This window comes from Pecten maximus, chromosome 7, assembly GCF_902652985.1.
Source record: "Pecten maximus chromosome 7, xPecMax1.1, whole genome shotgun sequence".
NCBI lineage: Eukaryota > Metazoa > Mollusca > Bivalvia > Pectinida > Pectinidae > Pecten > Pecten maximus.
In genome coordinates, this window is record NC_047021.1 from 31,631,939 (window position 1) to 31,646,515 (window position 14,577).

Below are 14,577 nucleotides of genomic sequence, written 5' to 3' on the forward strand. Positions count from 1 at the left end.
CCCTACTATGTAATATAATATTTAAATTATAAAAATATCTGGTCACTGTGACTTAGGAGACTATTTCACGGAATCCTTACAGTAGAGATCTAGATCTAGATCCAACCCTGCTATGTAATTATATATTTATATTATAAAAATATCTTGTCACTGTGAACATGAAAATTGGCTATCAGCACATGAAGATTTGTCAATTTACAGTAAAACCTCATTTTATTGACACCTGTCTATAAGGGACATCACATGTGTTGTATCTGGACTAGGGTCTACTGATAGATGAAAACTGCTTTAACCAACACCTGACTTGAATGACATCCTGTGCTGTTTGACATGATTATAATTAACACCATACAATGAAACTTGATTTTACGGATGTAATGTCTTAGCCAACACCTGACTTAACTGACACCTGACTTAACCAACACCTGACTTTACTGATACCTGACTTTACAGATACCTGACTTTACTGACACCTGTTTTTGCCAATACCTGACTTTACTGACACCTGACTTTACTGACACCTGATCACTTTGCCAATGCCTGACTTTACTGATACCTGACTTTACTGATACCTGACTTTACTAATACCTGACTTTACCAACACCTGACTTTACTGACACCTGTTTTTACTGACACCTGACTTTACTGACACCTGACTTTACTGACACCTGACTTTACCGATACCTGACTTAACTGATACCTGACTTTACTAATACCTGACTTTACCAACACCTGACTTTACTGACACCTGGCTTTACTGACACCTGACTTTACTGACACCTGACTTTACCAACACCTGACTTTACTGACACCTGACTTTACTGACATCTGACTTTACCGACACCTGACTTTACCGACACCTGACTTTACCAACACCTGACTTTACCAACACCTGACTTTACTGACACCTGACTATACTGACACCTGACTTTACCAACACCTGACTTTACCAACACCTGACTTTACCAACACCTGACTTTACCAACACCTGACTATACTGACATTATAGACAGCTGACTGACATCTGACTTTACCCTGGATCATTTAAATTTGTCTTCCTCCCCTTCAAATCATTGTTTAATAGAATATCCTTTTCCTGTTGAAAGGTTTTCCAATCATTTACGTTTGACATTTTGATTAGAAACCGAAGATTATCAGGAGTGGGTGAGCAATGCCATGTTCGCAGACAGTCGACGGCAGGTTTTTGTCAACTCCGTAGAGATCAAGGCGCTCCATGAGGAAATGACAAAATTTGCAAAGGAGGCTCTAGATGACCCTCCGGAGGAAGTACAGGAAGAAATGGACCGTTTCAAGTCCTACTCCATTGTGTCAAAGTTAAAGAAGAAGTAAGTATTCTTAGTAGTATTGATGTATACATTCATAACAGAACATTGACAAAAACATATTATGTAAACATAGTAACAATTACGCATTGTCCTTCAATAAGCCCACCCTTGCTTGGCATCAGAATTTATGTGTTGGTCCCCTGGAATTTGTATAGGATATATAAAGTATCTGTCATAGTATTTGATATTTTCAGAATATTGAAAAAAATGCCATTTCATATGTAGAAAAATTAATACTGAAACTTGTGTAGATCTTAGGTCTAGAGCAAGTCTTGATTTTGACCCCAAATTCTACTTGCTTGAATAAAAATTTCATTCTTAGACCTGATTTCTCTTTGTTTTTTAATCAAATGTTATTGCAAATATTTGTACAAGTTGAATGTATTATACATGCATTGGATGTCCAGCATTGTTTGAACTGTATAGAAAGTTGTTGTCTTTGAAAATAAGTTTGAAGTTTTAATTTCACAATGCACGTATTGTTTAAAAAAAATCCAAGCAAAACCAAATTTCAATTTAACAATACTGGAATTGTTCTAATGTAGAATAACAATTGATTCAAAGAAGAAATAAAACCATTGTCAATGTTACTACTATAGGTGTCGGGACACTTGGGTGATGTGGACCATAGTTTAATTGTACATGTAATGAGATTTAACGCCCCTGAGGTGTGTGTGTATAGTTTCACTGAACCATACATAGGTATGTCTACCTCTCTCAAGCCAGATATATAGATTTATTTTATAGTTCATTATTTTACCCTGAAGCAAAGAATCACTTTACAATCTTAAATCTTTTGATTTGCTGTCAATGTTCTGCTGTCAGCGTTCTGTCGACATTAAATTTTGTCATAGGCCTACATTATTTCATCTTTTCATCCCCTACCCCAACTCCTTACAAACATATTGGCCAACAATTCGGAATTCTAAGAAGACTCATGTTGCCCAGTACATGCACTAGAATCTTCAGACCCCAGACAAGTACATTATATATATCACTCGTGTGGGCCTGGATGGAAACAGTGGTAGGAACTCAAGTGGGTAAAACACATGTGGTCTGACGGGTGACTCCGAACCATTTCACCTCATCACCAAGGTGAAAACCAAATGCAATGCCACTGTGCCATCTGACCAAAAACAAAGGTTTTCTTTTGCATCAAGATAACTTGAAATGAAACATTTAAGCTATTTTTGTGCCCCAGTCATGAAATGGGGGTGGCATATAGTGTTACCCATGTCCGTCCTGATGCAATGTAACAAGCTAATCTCAGGAACTGCTGATGCAATCCTCACCAAACTGTGTTTTGAGGTGTCAAGTGGCAGCGGGGCATTTTTTGTCTTACAGGAATTTTCTAGTTACCTGATAAGTCAGATCTGGGAAATAATAATATAGAAATTAATTGTAGATTATCAATTCAGACTAATTTGAACAAATTGAAAATTTGGAAGTCTCTGTTGTTCAGATAGAGAAGTATTGGTACTTCTGTAATCATTATAACCTCCTCCAAATCAATACTATGGGTCACCTATTAGGCTGAAAACAGTACCGGTGTCATGTGGGATTTGTATCCCCCATAGGATAAGTACCCGGATACTAAAACAGGCCATAGGATTAGTATCCGGGTACAATATATGGCCATAGGATAAGTATCCGGATACAATAAATGGCCATAGGATAAGTATCCCCCCCATAGGAATTTTATCCCCCCCTAAAATTTATCATAAGGTAACAATGTAAGAATTTTGGAAATGTTTTTTTTACCGTTTAACTGCTATAAAAGGTTGGACAATAAAGTATTATCAGATAATTTCATTTTTTTTTCTCTTTCACTATTCAATAAAATTGATGAATTATTTCAAAACTGTTAAAAATCATTTGAATTGTTGATCAACCCTGATATAGTCACTGAAGCAGTAATAATTGAAATTTATACTGAATATAAAGTCTGCCCTGTGCGTGTCACTTGGGGAAAGGTAAACCTGTTAGATGGCCCCAGGGAATATCTGTCATAGTTGACAGAGTGTTGTTTTAATCATTATTACCTATCACCTGTTCACCCATGTAGCTGTTGGAGTGGGGTAAAAGAATATATCATTAAGCCATTCTTAAAAAGAACCTAAAACAACCAACATGAACTTTGAATTCATCAACCAAATCACAGATTTTCTTCAGAGTCCCACTGAAAAGAGGAAATTAATCATGATCTATGTGCTGTATAAAGATGTGAGATTTTAAATCACTCAAGTGATCATTACTTTAAATTTTGAGTTTCATTTCTAGTGAATTAAAGAATTGACTTGTTATTATGTATTTAGGACATTTTCAAATGACACAAATATATGTTCTCTCCAAAACTGTTAAAAATGTTCATGGTCTGAAGAATTGCATATAGATGCAATATAAAATAGTGATAAAGACATGTTATCAAGTTTTTCTTTTTCTTTAAGTATTACTCAATATTTTATTAGAATTTGTATCACCAAAACTTTGTCATTTAGGCTGATTTCTATAGCCACAGGATTTGTATCTCCCCTACTTTATGTCATTTAAGTTGATTTCTATAGCCATAGGATTTGTATCCCCCCTAATTTATGTCATTTAAGTTGATTTCTATAGCCATAGGATTTGTATCCCCCCTACTTTATGTCATTTAAGTTGATTTCTATAGCCATAGGATTTGTATCCCCCCTAATTTATGTCATTTAAGTTGATTTCTATAGCCATAGGATTTGTATCCCCCCTATTTTATGTCATTTAATCTGATTTCTAGCCATAGGATTTGTATCCCCCCTACTTTATGTCATTTAGGCTGATTTCTAAAGCCACAGGATTTGTATCCCCCCCTATTTTATGTCATTGAAACTGACTTTTATAGCCATAGGATTGGTATCCCCCCTACGTTATGTTATTTCGGCTGATTTTTATAGCCATAGGATTTGTATCCCCCCTACTTTATGTCATTTAAGTTGATTTTTATAGCCATAGGATTTGTATCCCCCCTAATTAATGTCAGTTAAGCTTATTTCTATAGCCATAGGAATTGTATCCCCCCTACTTTATGTCATTTAATCTGATTTCTAGCCATAGGATTTGTATCCCCCCTACTTTATGTCATTTAGGCTGATTTCTATAGCCATAAGATTTGTATCCCCTCTACTTTATGTCATTTAGGCTGATTTCTATAGCCATAGGATTTGTATCCCCCCTATTTTATGTCATTTAATCTGATTTCTAGCCATAAGATTTGTATCCCCCCTACTTTATGTCATTTAATCTGATTTCTAGCCATAGGATTTGTATCCCCCCTATTTTATGTCATTTAATCTGATTTCTAGCCATAGGATTTGTATCCCCCCTAATTAATGTCAGTTAAGCTTATTTCTATAGCCATAGGAATTGTATCCCCCCTACTTTATGTCATTTAATCTGATTTCTAGCCATAGGATTTGTATCCCCCCTACTTTATGTCATTTAGGCTGATTTCTATAGCCATAAGATTTGTATCCCCCCTACTTTATGTCATTTAATCTGATTTCTATAGCCATAGGATTTGTATCCCCCCTACTTTATGTCATTTAGGCTGATTTCTAAAGCCACAGGATTTGTATCCCCCCCCTATTTTATGTCATTGAAACTGACTTTTATAGCCATAGGATTGGTATCCCCCCTACGTTATGTTATTTCCGCTGATTTTTATAGCCATAGGATTTGTATCCCCCCTACTTTATGTCATTTAGGCTGATTTCTATAGCCGTAGGAATTGTATCCCCCCCTACTTTATGTCATATTTGTTGATTTCTATAGCCATAAGGATTTGTATACCCCTACTTTATGTCATTTAAGTTGATTTCTATAGCCATAGGAATTGTATCCCCCCTACTTTATGTCAGTTAAGCTGATTTCTATAGCCGTAGGATTTGTATCCCCCAAACTTTATGTCAGTTAAGCTTATTTCTATAGCCGTAGGAATTGTATCCCCCCTACTTTGTCAGTTATTCGCGGATATATAATTTCGCGGATATATAATTTTGCGAATTCCCACCTCTAAATGACTTTAAATTCACGAATGACGTTAACAGGTTGGCGATATTTCCATGTTGGTAGCCATTTTGTCATGAGAGTCATGTGACGGTACAAGAAAAGTCATGTGATATGTTGTCTGTCTATACTGAATTGTATGTACCATACCAGTATATACCTCTAGGCTATATACAAGTTTCATGTCCGTTCATATATAGTTTTATTATGCATTATTTAACCGACATGACCACGCCACAGATATCCAATTTAAACAAGAGGCCCATGGGGCCTGTATCGCTCACCTGGTTGGAATTGACCAAAAGTCAAAATAATGTTTATGTTCAATTTGTTAATGCACATACTCTCTAAGGGACTGAAAGACCCTACGGATTATTTTTACAACATAAGTTTAAAGAAACTAATTCCCTTAGGGTGGGGAAAGACCCTTGGGCCTATTTTTACATAAGAATTTTGTTTATCCCTTAATGTCCAGCAATGCCATACATAGTTATGGGATGGAGGGTTACAGTAACCATTTATGCAAAATCTGTTCCCCTTTCACCAAGGATGTTTCTGACCAAATTGGGTTAAAATCCATTTGAAACTTTATGACTAGTAGCGATATAAAGGACTAATCTCTATTTCCCCTATTTGGCCCCACCCTTCAAGCCCCTTGGGGGTCAGAGTCAATATTTATATAAACTCTCTTTCCCCCTTCCCACAAGGATGTTCCTGACCAAATTTAGTTAAAATCAATTTGTAACTTAATGATTAATAGCGATTTAAAGGATTAACCCCTATTTTCCCTATCGGTTATGGTTGCTATGGCAACTGGTCACTATAAACAGGTTTTCTGATCAGAACCATAACTTTAAGTTTGTCCGGACAACTCCTCCTAAACCGATAGGCCAATTTCAATGAAACTTCAAACAAATATAGAGGACCATGTATAGATGTGCATGCCACTTTCTTTTCTTTCAAAATTATGGTTGTTATGGCAACTGGTCACTATAAACAGGTTTTCCGATAAGAACCATAACTTTAAGTGTGTCCGGACAACTCGTCCTAAACTAAATGGCCAATTTCAATGAAACTTCACACAAATATAGAAGAGCATGTTTATATGTGCATGCCACTTTTTTTTTTTTTTTTAATTATGGTTGCTATGGCAACTGGTCACTTTATTACTGGGTTATCTTAATAAGCCTCTAATTAACAGTTCCAATTCACCATTGACTTGTGCAGATTGCGGGGGTATTAGTCGGCCATCCTGGCGACAGTTCTAGTTCAAATCCTGTTTCCCTTCTTCCAAGGATGTTCCTGACCAAATTTGGTTCAAATTCATTTATAACTTTATGACTAGTAGCGATTTAAAGGAGTAACCCTATTTTCCCTATTTGCCCCACCCCTCAGGCCCCTGGGGGTTCATAGTAAAAATTTATACAAACTCTGTTACCCTTCCCGCAAGGATGTTCCTGACAGAATCTGGTTAAAATCCATTAAAAACTTTATGACTAATAGCAATTTAAAGACTAATGTCTATTTCCCCTATTGGGCACCTGGGGGGCCAGACCAACCATTTATACAAAATTGGTTCCCCTTCACCCAAGGATGTTTCAGACCAAATATGGATCAAATCCCTTTATTCCTACAGAAGAAGAAGGATTTCAAAGAATTTGCTATATTTCCCCTATTGGGCCCTACCCACCAGGCCCCTGGGGAGCCAGACCCACCATTTATACAAAATTGGTTCCCCTTCACCCAAGGATGCTTCAGACCAAACATGGATCAAAATCCACTGAGTAGTTTAGGACTATAGTAGTGATTTAAAGGAAAAGTTGATGGACGGACGACGCACCATGCCATAATTAAGCTCACTGGCACTTCCGGCCAGGTGAGCTAAAAATAGTAACCAAAGATAATTTGCCAGTCCCAATTACAGAAACAGTGAACAAACATGTAGAATCAAGTGATGTGAAGTACGAAATACATGTATGTAAGCAAGTACGACGTCTTCCGGGTGATTATCCAGGATCTTCGGGATCAGACCTTCTGCGCTTAAATTAACTAAATCGTTGTCTAGAAGGTATTGTCAATAAGTCTGAGTTCAACTACAATATTAGTGTTCAGCGGGTTTTTGTGTGTGAAATGTTGGTGTTTTGTGATATAAAAATACACTCTAGATATATACTTTAATGGCGATGTCTGTTCACCAAATAAAGATTACGATAGATTCAAAATGGACGCCACTTATTATTGTCATTCTTATATAAATATTCGCGAGGGATTTGAATTTGTGTTTGACTCTCCTCGCAAATTAACAGGAAAATAAATCCCACGCGAAATGTAAGTGATTTACAGTACTCATATTGCCAATATTCTATGTATAATTCTATACTGAAACCACGTAAGGGTCACATCTTTTGTTGTGCAAAAAATAACATTTTGTTATCTTTATCTATAATATTATCTATGTTGCCTTTTGTTATACTAATACTATCAAAACATGTAAACTAGCTATCTTGTTACTTCGATAGAATATGAGTATGCCCACCCGTTACAGTTAGACCATGTTTGTACCTATCTTGTTACTTTGATAGAATATGAGTATGCCCACCTGTTACTGTTAGACCATGTTTGTACCTATCTTGTTACTTCGATAGAACATGAGTATGCCCACCCGTTACTGTTAGACCATGTTTGTACCTATCTTGTTACTTCGATAGAACATGAGTATGCCCACCCGTTACTGTTAGACCATGTTTGTACCTATCTTGTTACTTCGATAGAACATGAGTATGCCCACCCGTTACTGTTAGACCCTGTTTGTACCTATCTTGTTACTTCGATAGAACATGAGTATGCCCACCCGTTACTGTTAGACCATGTTTGTACCTATCTTGTTACTTCGATAGAACATGAGTATGCCCACCCGTTACTGTTAGACAATGTTTGTACCTATCTTGTTACTTTGATAGAATATGAGTATGCCCACCCGTTACTGTTAGACCATGTTTCATTACACCCCCGCAACGAAGTTAGGGGGTATACTGGAATCAGGTTGTCCGTCCGTCCGACCATCTGTCTGTCGACACATGTTGTCCGGACAACTCCTCCTAAACCGATGGGCCGATTCCAATGAAACTTCACACAAATATTAATGATCAGATCATGTGTAGATGTACATGCCACTTTCTTTTTCTCAAAATTATGGTTGCTATGGCAACTGATCACTATAAACAGGTTTTCCCATAAGAACTAAAACTTGAAGTTTGTCCGGACAACTCCTAAACCGAACGGCCAATTTCAATGAAACTTCACACAAATATAAAAGACCATGTGTAGATGTGCATGCCTCTTTCTTTTTCTCAAAATTATGGTTGCTATGGCAACCGGTCACTATAAACAGGTTTTCCAATAAGAACCATAATTTTAATGACATAAAGTAGGGGGGATACAATTCATATGGCTATAGAAATCAGCCTAAATGACATAAAGTAGGGGGGATACAATTCCTATGGCTATAGAAATCAGCCTAAATGACATAAAGTAGGGGGGATACAATTCCTATGGCTATAGAAATCAGCCTAAATGACATAAAGTAGGGGGGATACAATTCCTATGGCTATAGAAATCAGCCTAAATGACATAAAGTAGGGGGGATACAATTCCTACGGCTATAGAAATCAACTAATATGACATAAAGTAGAGGGGGATACAAATCCTATGGCTATAGAAATCAGCCTAAATGACATAAAGTTAGGGGGGGATACAAATCCTATGGCTATAGAAATCATCTTGAAATGACATAAGTTGGGGGGATACAATTCCTACGGCTATAGAAATCAACTAATATGACATAAAGTTGGGGGGATACAAATCCTATGGCTATAGAAATCAGCCTAAATGACATAAAGTTAGGGGGATACAAATCCTATGGCTATAGAAATCATCTTGAAATGACATAAGTTGGGGGGATACAATTCCTACGGCTATAGAAATAAGCCTTAATGACATAAAGTAGGGGGGATACAAATCCTACAGCTATAGAAATCAACTAATATGACATAAAGTAGGGGGGGATACAAATCCTATGGCTATAGAAATCAGCCTAAATGACATAAAGTAGGGGGGATACAATTCCTACGGCTATAGAAATCAACTAATATGACATAAAGTAGGGGGGGATACAAATCCTATGGCTATAGAAATCAGTTTAACTGACAAAAAGTAGGGGGGGATACAAATCCTATGGCTATAGAAATCAATTAATATGACATAAGTTGGGGGGATACAATTCCTAAGGCATTAGAAATAAGCCTTAATGACATAAAGTAGGGGGGATACAATTCCTACGGCTATAGAAATCAAATAATATGACAAAGTAGGGGGGGGGGGGGGGGGGGGGGGGTGGGATACAAATCCTATGGCTATAGAAATCAGTTTAACTGACAAAATGTAGGGGGGATACAAATCCTATGGCTATATAGAAATCAGATTAAATGACATAAAGTAGGGGGGATACAAATCCTACGGCTATAGAAATCAGATTAAATGACATAAAGTAGGGGGGATACAAATCCTATGGCTATAGAAATCAGCTTTAATGACATCAAGTAGGGGGGATACAATTCCTATGGCTATAGAAATCAGATTAAATGACATAAAGTAGGGGGGATACAAATCCTACTGTTATAGAAATTAACTTCAGTAATTAACAAATGAGGGGATACAAATGCTATGGCTATAGAAATCAGCATATTTATGTTAAAGAAAGGATGTTAAAAGATAGCTTATTTTTGTTTTGTTAATATTGTATGCATCCAATTTATCTTGTCAAGTTGTGAATGGAGAAAACCATATTGAAACGAACCAGCAAAAACTTAATTTTTTTTTAATTGTTGATGTAAAAATCCATTTTCATTTCAGTAATACATTACCATAACTTTATTATGCATTAGTCCACCAGTACCCCATATATTTGTATAAGAAAATACAAGGTAGAAATCCCACACACACACCCCTTGGGAGGCCCCACTAATCCTAGGATGTGCACACATACCCAGGGTACTTCCTCTTCTTTTTATGGCCACCATTTTGGAAGACCTGTCTCAACTCTCTCCTGCTATATGAGCTGGATAACTGATACAGATAAGTTTTTCAGGGTCAATTGGTATTCTTTTGTGAATTTGACCTCTTATACAAAGCCCCATACCAAATTTGTTACTGTGCCTATAGTTTTGGCTTGTTTGTTACTGCCGTGTATCTACACGTGGTGGTGACCTATATAAAACTCACCTGTGATTTTCACTGTGTGGTATACCACTCACAGGTCTTTTTTGTTATTGTATTGCAGCATAACTGTTTCCTTCATTCTTACAGTGTGTTTTACATTGTAATTATTTGAATTTACAGCAGTTTATTAAATTTTATTTTATAAATAAATTGTTGTCAGTTTTGTTGTGTTTGGGTCTTATTTAGATATAATATGTCCCATTCTGGTCTCCGGCGTGGCTCTGCTCATGGGTGCACTCACTTCTTCAGTGATATGGACCCTCATGAGTCTTGTCAACAGTGCCGGTCCTGTAATGAAGATGCGCCATGTGATGTTTGTTTGCTGGCTCCTCTTGATGAGTTACCCAAACCCTCTAACCCTCCTAGGAAACCCAGGGTTTCTGAGAAGGTTAGGGGTAAGGGTAAACGTAAGGTTTCCTCGGAACCCTCCAAGGAGGTACCTTCGAGGGACCTTATTTCTGTCCCCTCCTGTCCTGTGTCTACAGGTTTAGTAGGTGAGTCTCAGGTGGCCCCTTCCTCCCAGCCTCAGTCTGGTTCTTGGGAGGGTCAGCCTAGCATGGGGTTGGCACGCCCTTCAGCTGAATTGACTGGGACTCCTCGTAAGCCTTTTCAGAGCTTGCCTTCGGGTAGAGTGATGTCCCAGTCACCAGTCGCTGGTTTTTCCGGTGGCTCAGGTGTTCCGGTTGCTTCTGGAATCGGGGTAGGTCCTTGTCAGGACCCTGGTTTGGCACGACCAGGCCCAGAGGTTCTCTCTTGCAATCCCTCGGGTTTGCAGTTAGCTCCTTTGGTCAGTGTTGCAAGGCAACCTGATGTCCATGCAGGTCCTCAGCCTTCTTTCCCCCCCAATTATTCTTTGCCTGGTCCTAGTCACACTGTGTCTGCTCCAGGTGTATCGGTGATTGGGAACCCGGCGTATTCGTCGGGCTACGGGTCAGTCGGTCAGTCGGGTGGTGTCCACCCGGCGCCCTCCCCAGGCTTTGGGTTTAACTCTGCGGGTTCGCAGGCGTTCCCGGGCCATCCAAATCAGCCTGCGAGTGGTTTGGAATTCCAGAATCCTAGCAGTTGCGGACAGGGTCCGTACATGTCTGGGTTTGCAGCTGGAGGGAGTGGCGGTTCCTCTTTGTCCTTTGGGCAGGGGTTCCAGCCCCAGTCTCAGGCAGGTCAATTTGACCATTCCTGGGGTCACTCCCAACCCATGGGACCTCCAGCCTGCCCTCCGGGGTTTGGTTTCAACCCATATGTTTTTCCTCAGTGGAATCCTTGGGGTTTGGTCCCTCCCTCGCAGCAGCGTTTTAGTGGTTTGTTGGTTCCCCCTCCACAACAATCCTCTAGTTCGGGAGCCTTTTAGGCTGGTTCCAGTAGACGACACCGGTCTTCTGGTGCTTCCGCTTCTCAGACGGTCCCTGCTGCTATGCAGTCTCTAGGAAAGGGTGTGACTCGGACTAAATCTATTTTTGTGTCATGTCCCAAGGCCAAGGTGGGTAAACGTTCACAGAAGCGTTCCCATTCAGAGGCTATGTCTGAGCCACGGCTCCAGATAGCCCCTTTGGTTAATTCCTTATCTCCTTTAACAGTCCAGACTGAAGTTTTGGACTCTCCGGAGACCATGGATTGCGAGGGATCGGGTCAGGCAGAGCATGACATTCTGCATCTGTCCCCTGGTTGTTCCGATTTGGACAACTCACAATCGGTTGCTCCATCTTCTGATGGTCAGTCTTCTGATGATGAGTCTAGGGAATCAGATCAGGCCGAGGATGTTGTGGCTGAAGCCTCCCATCTTGTTGCCGGCATGCATCAGCTCCGTGCTGACGTTGCTTGCTGATTGCTGATTGCCCACCTCCTTCTATGTCATCGGTCCCTGAGGCTACTACCTTGCTTAGCTCGGTGGTTCCTCCTAAGCCGGCTCCTAGGAGCCACGGGACCCTGCCCGAGGGCACTATTGTGTCCTCTGCTTTGGCCGCTGCCCAGGGTAGGGTCGTTGAGAAGAATTCTTCTTCTACCCGTTTCCCTGGTTTTCCCGGTCTTCAGATTGGATTGGCAGATTTGTCTGAGGTTAAACCGTCAGATTATGCTATCCATGATGGGAAGCTTTCCCCTCATCCAGCCAAGCTGGAATCGAGGGACTTTGCTTCTTGGCCAGGGAAGCAAGTCGACCAGGTGGTCTTCCAGCCTAAGGAACACCACAAGGTGGAGAGAATGCTAAGACTTTCTCTCCATGTCCTGTCTTATGTGGACTTTTTCACGGTTTCCCTCTATAGGATATCCAATCTGCCTGAGGATCGTTTATCCGAGGAGGAAAGACAGGACATGCAGGACAGACTTACATCTGCCCTGAATGCTGCATTGAGGACGGTAGCTGCTCTGCAGTGCTCCCTCCTCTGTAATGTAGTTCTCGCCCGACGCTTCTCTGTCCTGAAGGGCATTGAAGTGAGCGAACCTTACCGCTCTCGCCTCTTGACGGCCCCCTTCACAGGTTCTTCTTTGTTTGGGGGCACTTTGCCTTCCGTTCAGAAGGATCTGAAGGAGGATTCTGTGGCTTCAGGCGTTCTTTTTGCCAAGCCTAGTCAGACTCCTAGTTCCTCGCAGGGTGCTGGGTCTGCTGTGAAGAAGGCTAGACCTAATCCTAAGCGTCGTGCCTCTGGGACTAAGTCTAAGCCTCTCTTCAAGGCCAAGGGCAAGAAGGGTAAGGGTGGCAAGAAACCTCCTTCAAAGGGCAAGCAGGGTTCCTGACTGTCCCTCCGTCCACCCTCCAGCTGTCGCTTCCAGTCTCGGTTTGGGTCCAGCTGCACTCGTTTCCGATCCTTGGAAGGGGTTAGACGTTCCCTTACCAGATTTACCGGTAGGCGGTCGTCTAACTTCCTTTCTTCCTCAGTGGAAGGAGATCACCCAGGACAGCTGGGCCTTGTCGGTGGTGTCAGAGGGTTTGGGGATTCCACTCTTGTTGGAACCCCCTCTGTCAGCAGAGCCAATTTTCTTTTCTCCGCCAGGAGATCCAGAAAAGGCTCTTGCCCTGAGGGAGGAAGTAAGGACCATGCTTCTCAAGGGTGTGGTCGAGGAGATTTCTTCGACGGACTGCACACCCGGCTTCTACTCCAGGATGTTCCTGGTTCGCAAGAAGTCGGGTGCTTGGCGTCCGATTATCGATCTCAGTGCTTTCAACAAGCACGTGGATTCTCCTCACTTCAAGATGGAGACCCCCAGGGGCATTATTGCCGCCATTGGGGATGGAATGTGGGCAACTTCAGTAGATCTGAAGGACGCGTACTTCCATATTCCTATCAAGAAGTCGGCACGGAAATACCTTCGTTTCACTTGCGAGGGCAAGGTATTTCAGTTCCGGGCCATGCCTTTTGGGCTCACCACTGCTCCCCTGGTTTTCACCAAGCTGTTGCAAGTCCTGGTGAGTTACCTTCACTCCAGAAGCATAGATATCCATATCTACTTCGACGATTCCCTCATGTTACACATGGTTCGGGACTCGTTAGTGGAGGATACTCGATCGGTTCTGAAACTCTTCCTCAAGGTCGGTTTCATTCCTTCCAGAGAGAAGTCAGAGGTGGTTCCTTCCCAGGATTTTGTCTTCCTGGGCAACCGTTTCAATACGGTCCAGGGTATTGTTTTGCCACCAGAGGACAAGTTTCTGAAGGCTCGAGATTTGGCTCTTTCCTTCATGAACATGCCTCGGGTTCAGGTTCGTTGGTTCCTCAGATTTCTGGGGTTCATCAACTCCCTGGCAGATGTGGTCCCTCTGGGACGGCTTCACATCCGGCCCCTGCAGATGTTCCTTCTTTCCAACTGGGTACCGGCTTCAAGGGACTGGGAGGCTATGCTTCCCATAACCCAGTCAGTAAAGGACTTTGCAGCCTGGTGGACACTTCGGGACAATGTCCTTCAAGGGGTACCTCTGCGCAAGCCA

The 14,577-nt window shown here is 40.9% G+C and overlaps 1 protein-coding gene across 3 annotated transcripts in view; it reads left to right on the forward strand.

The window, feature by feature from the left end:
* Nucleotides 1-14,577, forward strand: part of LOC117330580 — an 80,251-nt gene that overhangs the window by 11,332 nt on the left and 54,342 nt on the right. For all 3 annotated transcript variants that reach the window (XM_033888989.1, XM_033888992.1, XM_033888991.1), the window contains exon 3: nt 1,142-1,346. In XM_033888989.1, coding sequence (XP_033744880.1) covers nt 1,142-1,346 — 205 coding nt within the window. The remainder of the gene's footprint in view (nt 1-1,141; nt 1,347-14,577) is intronic.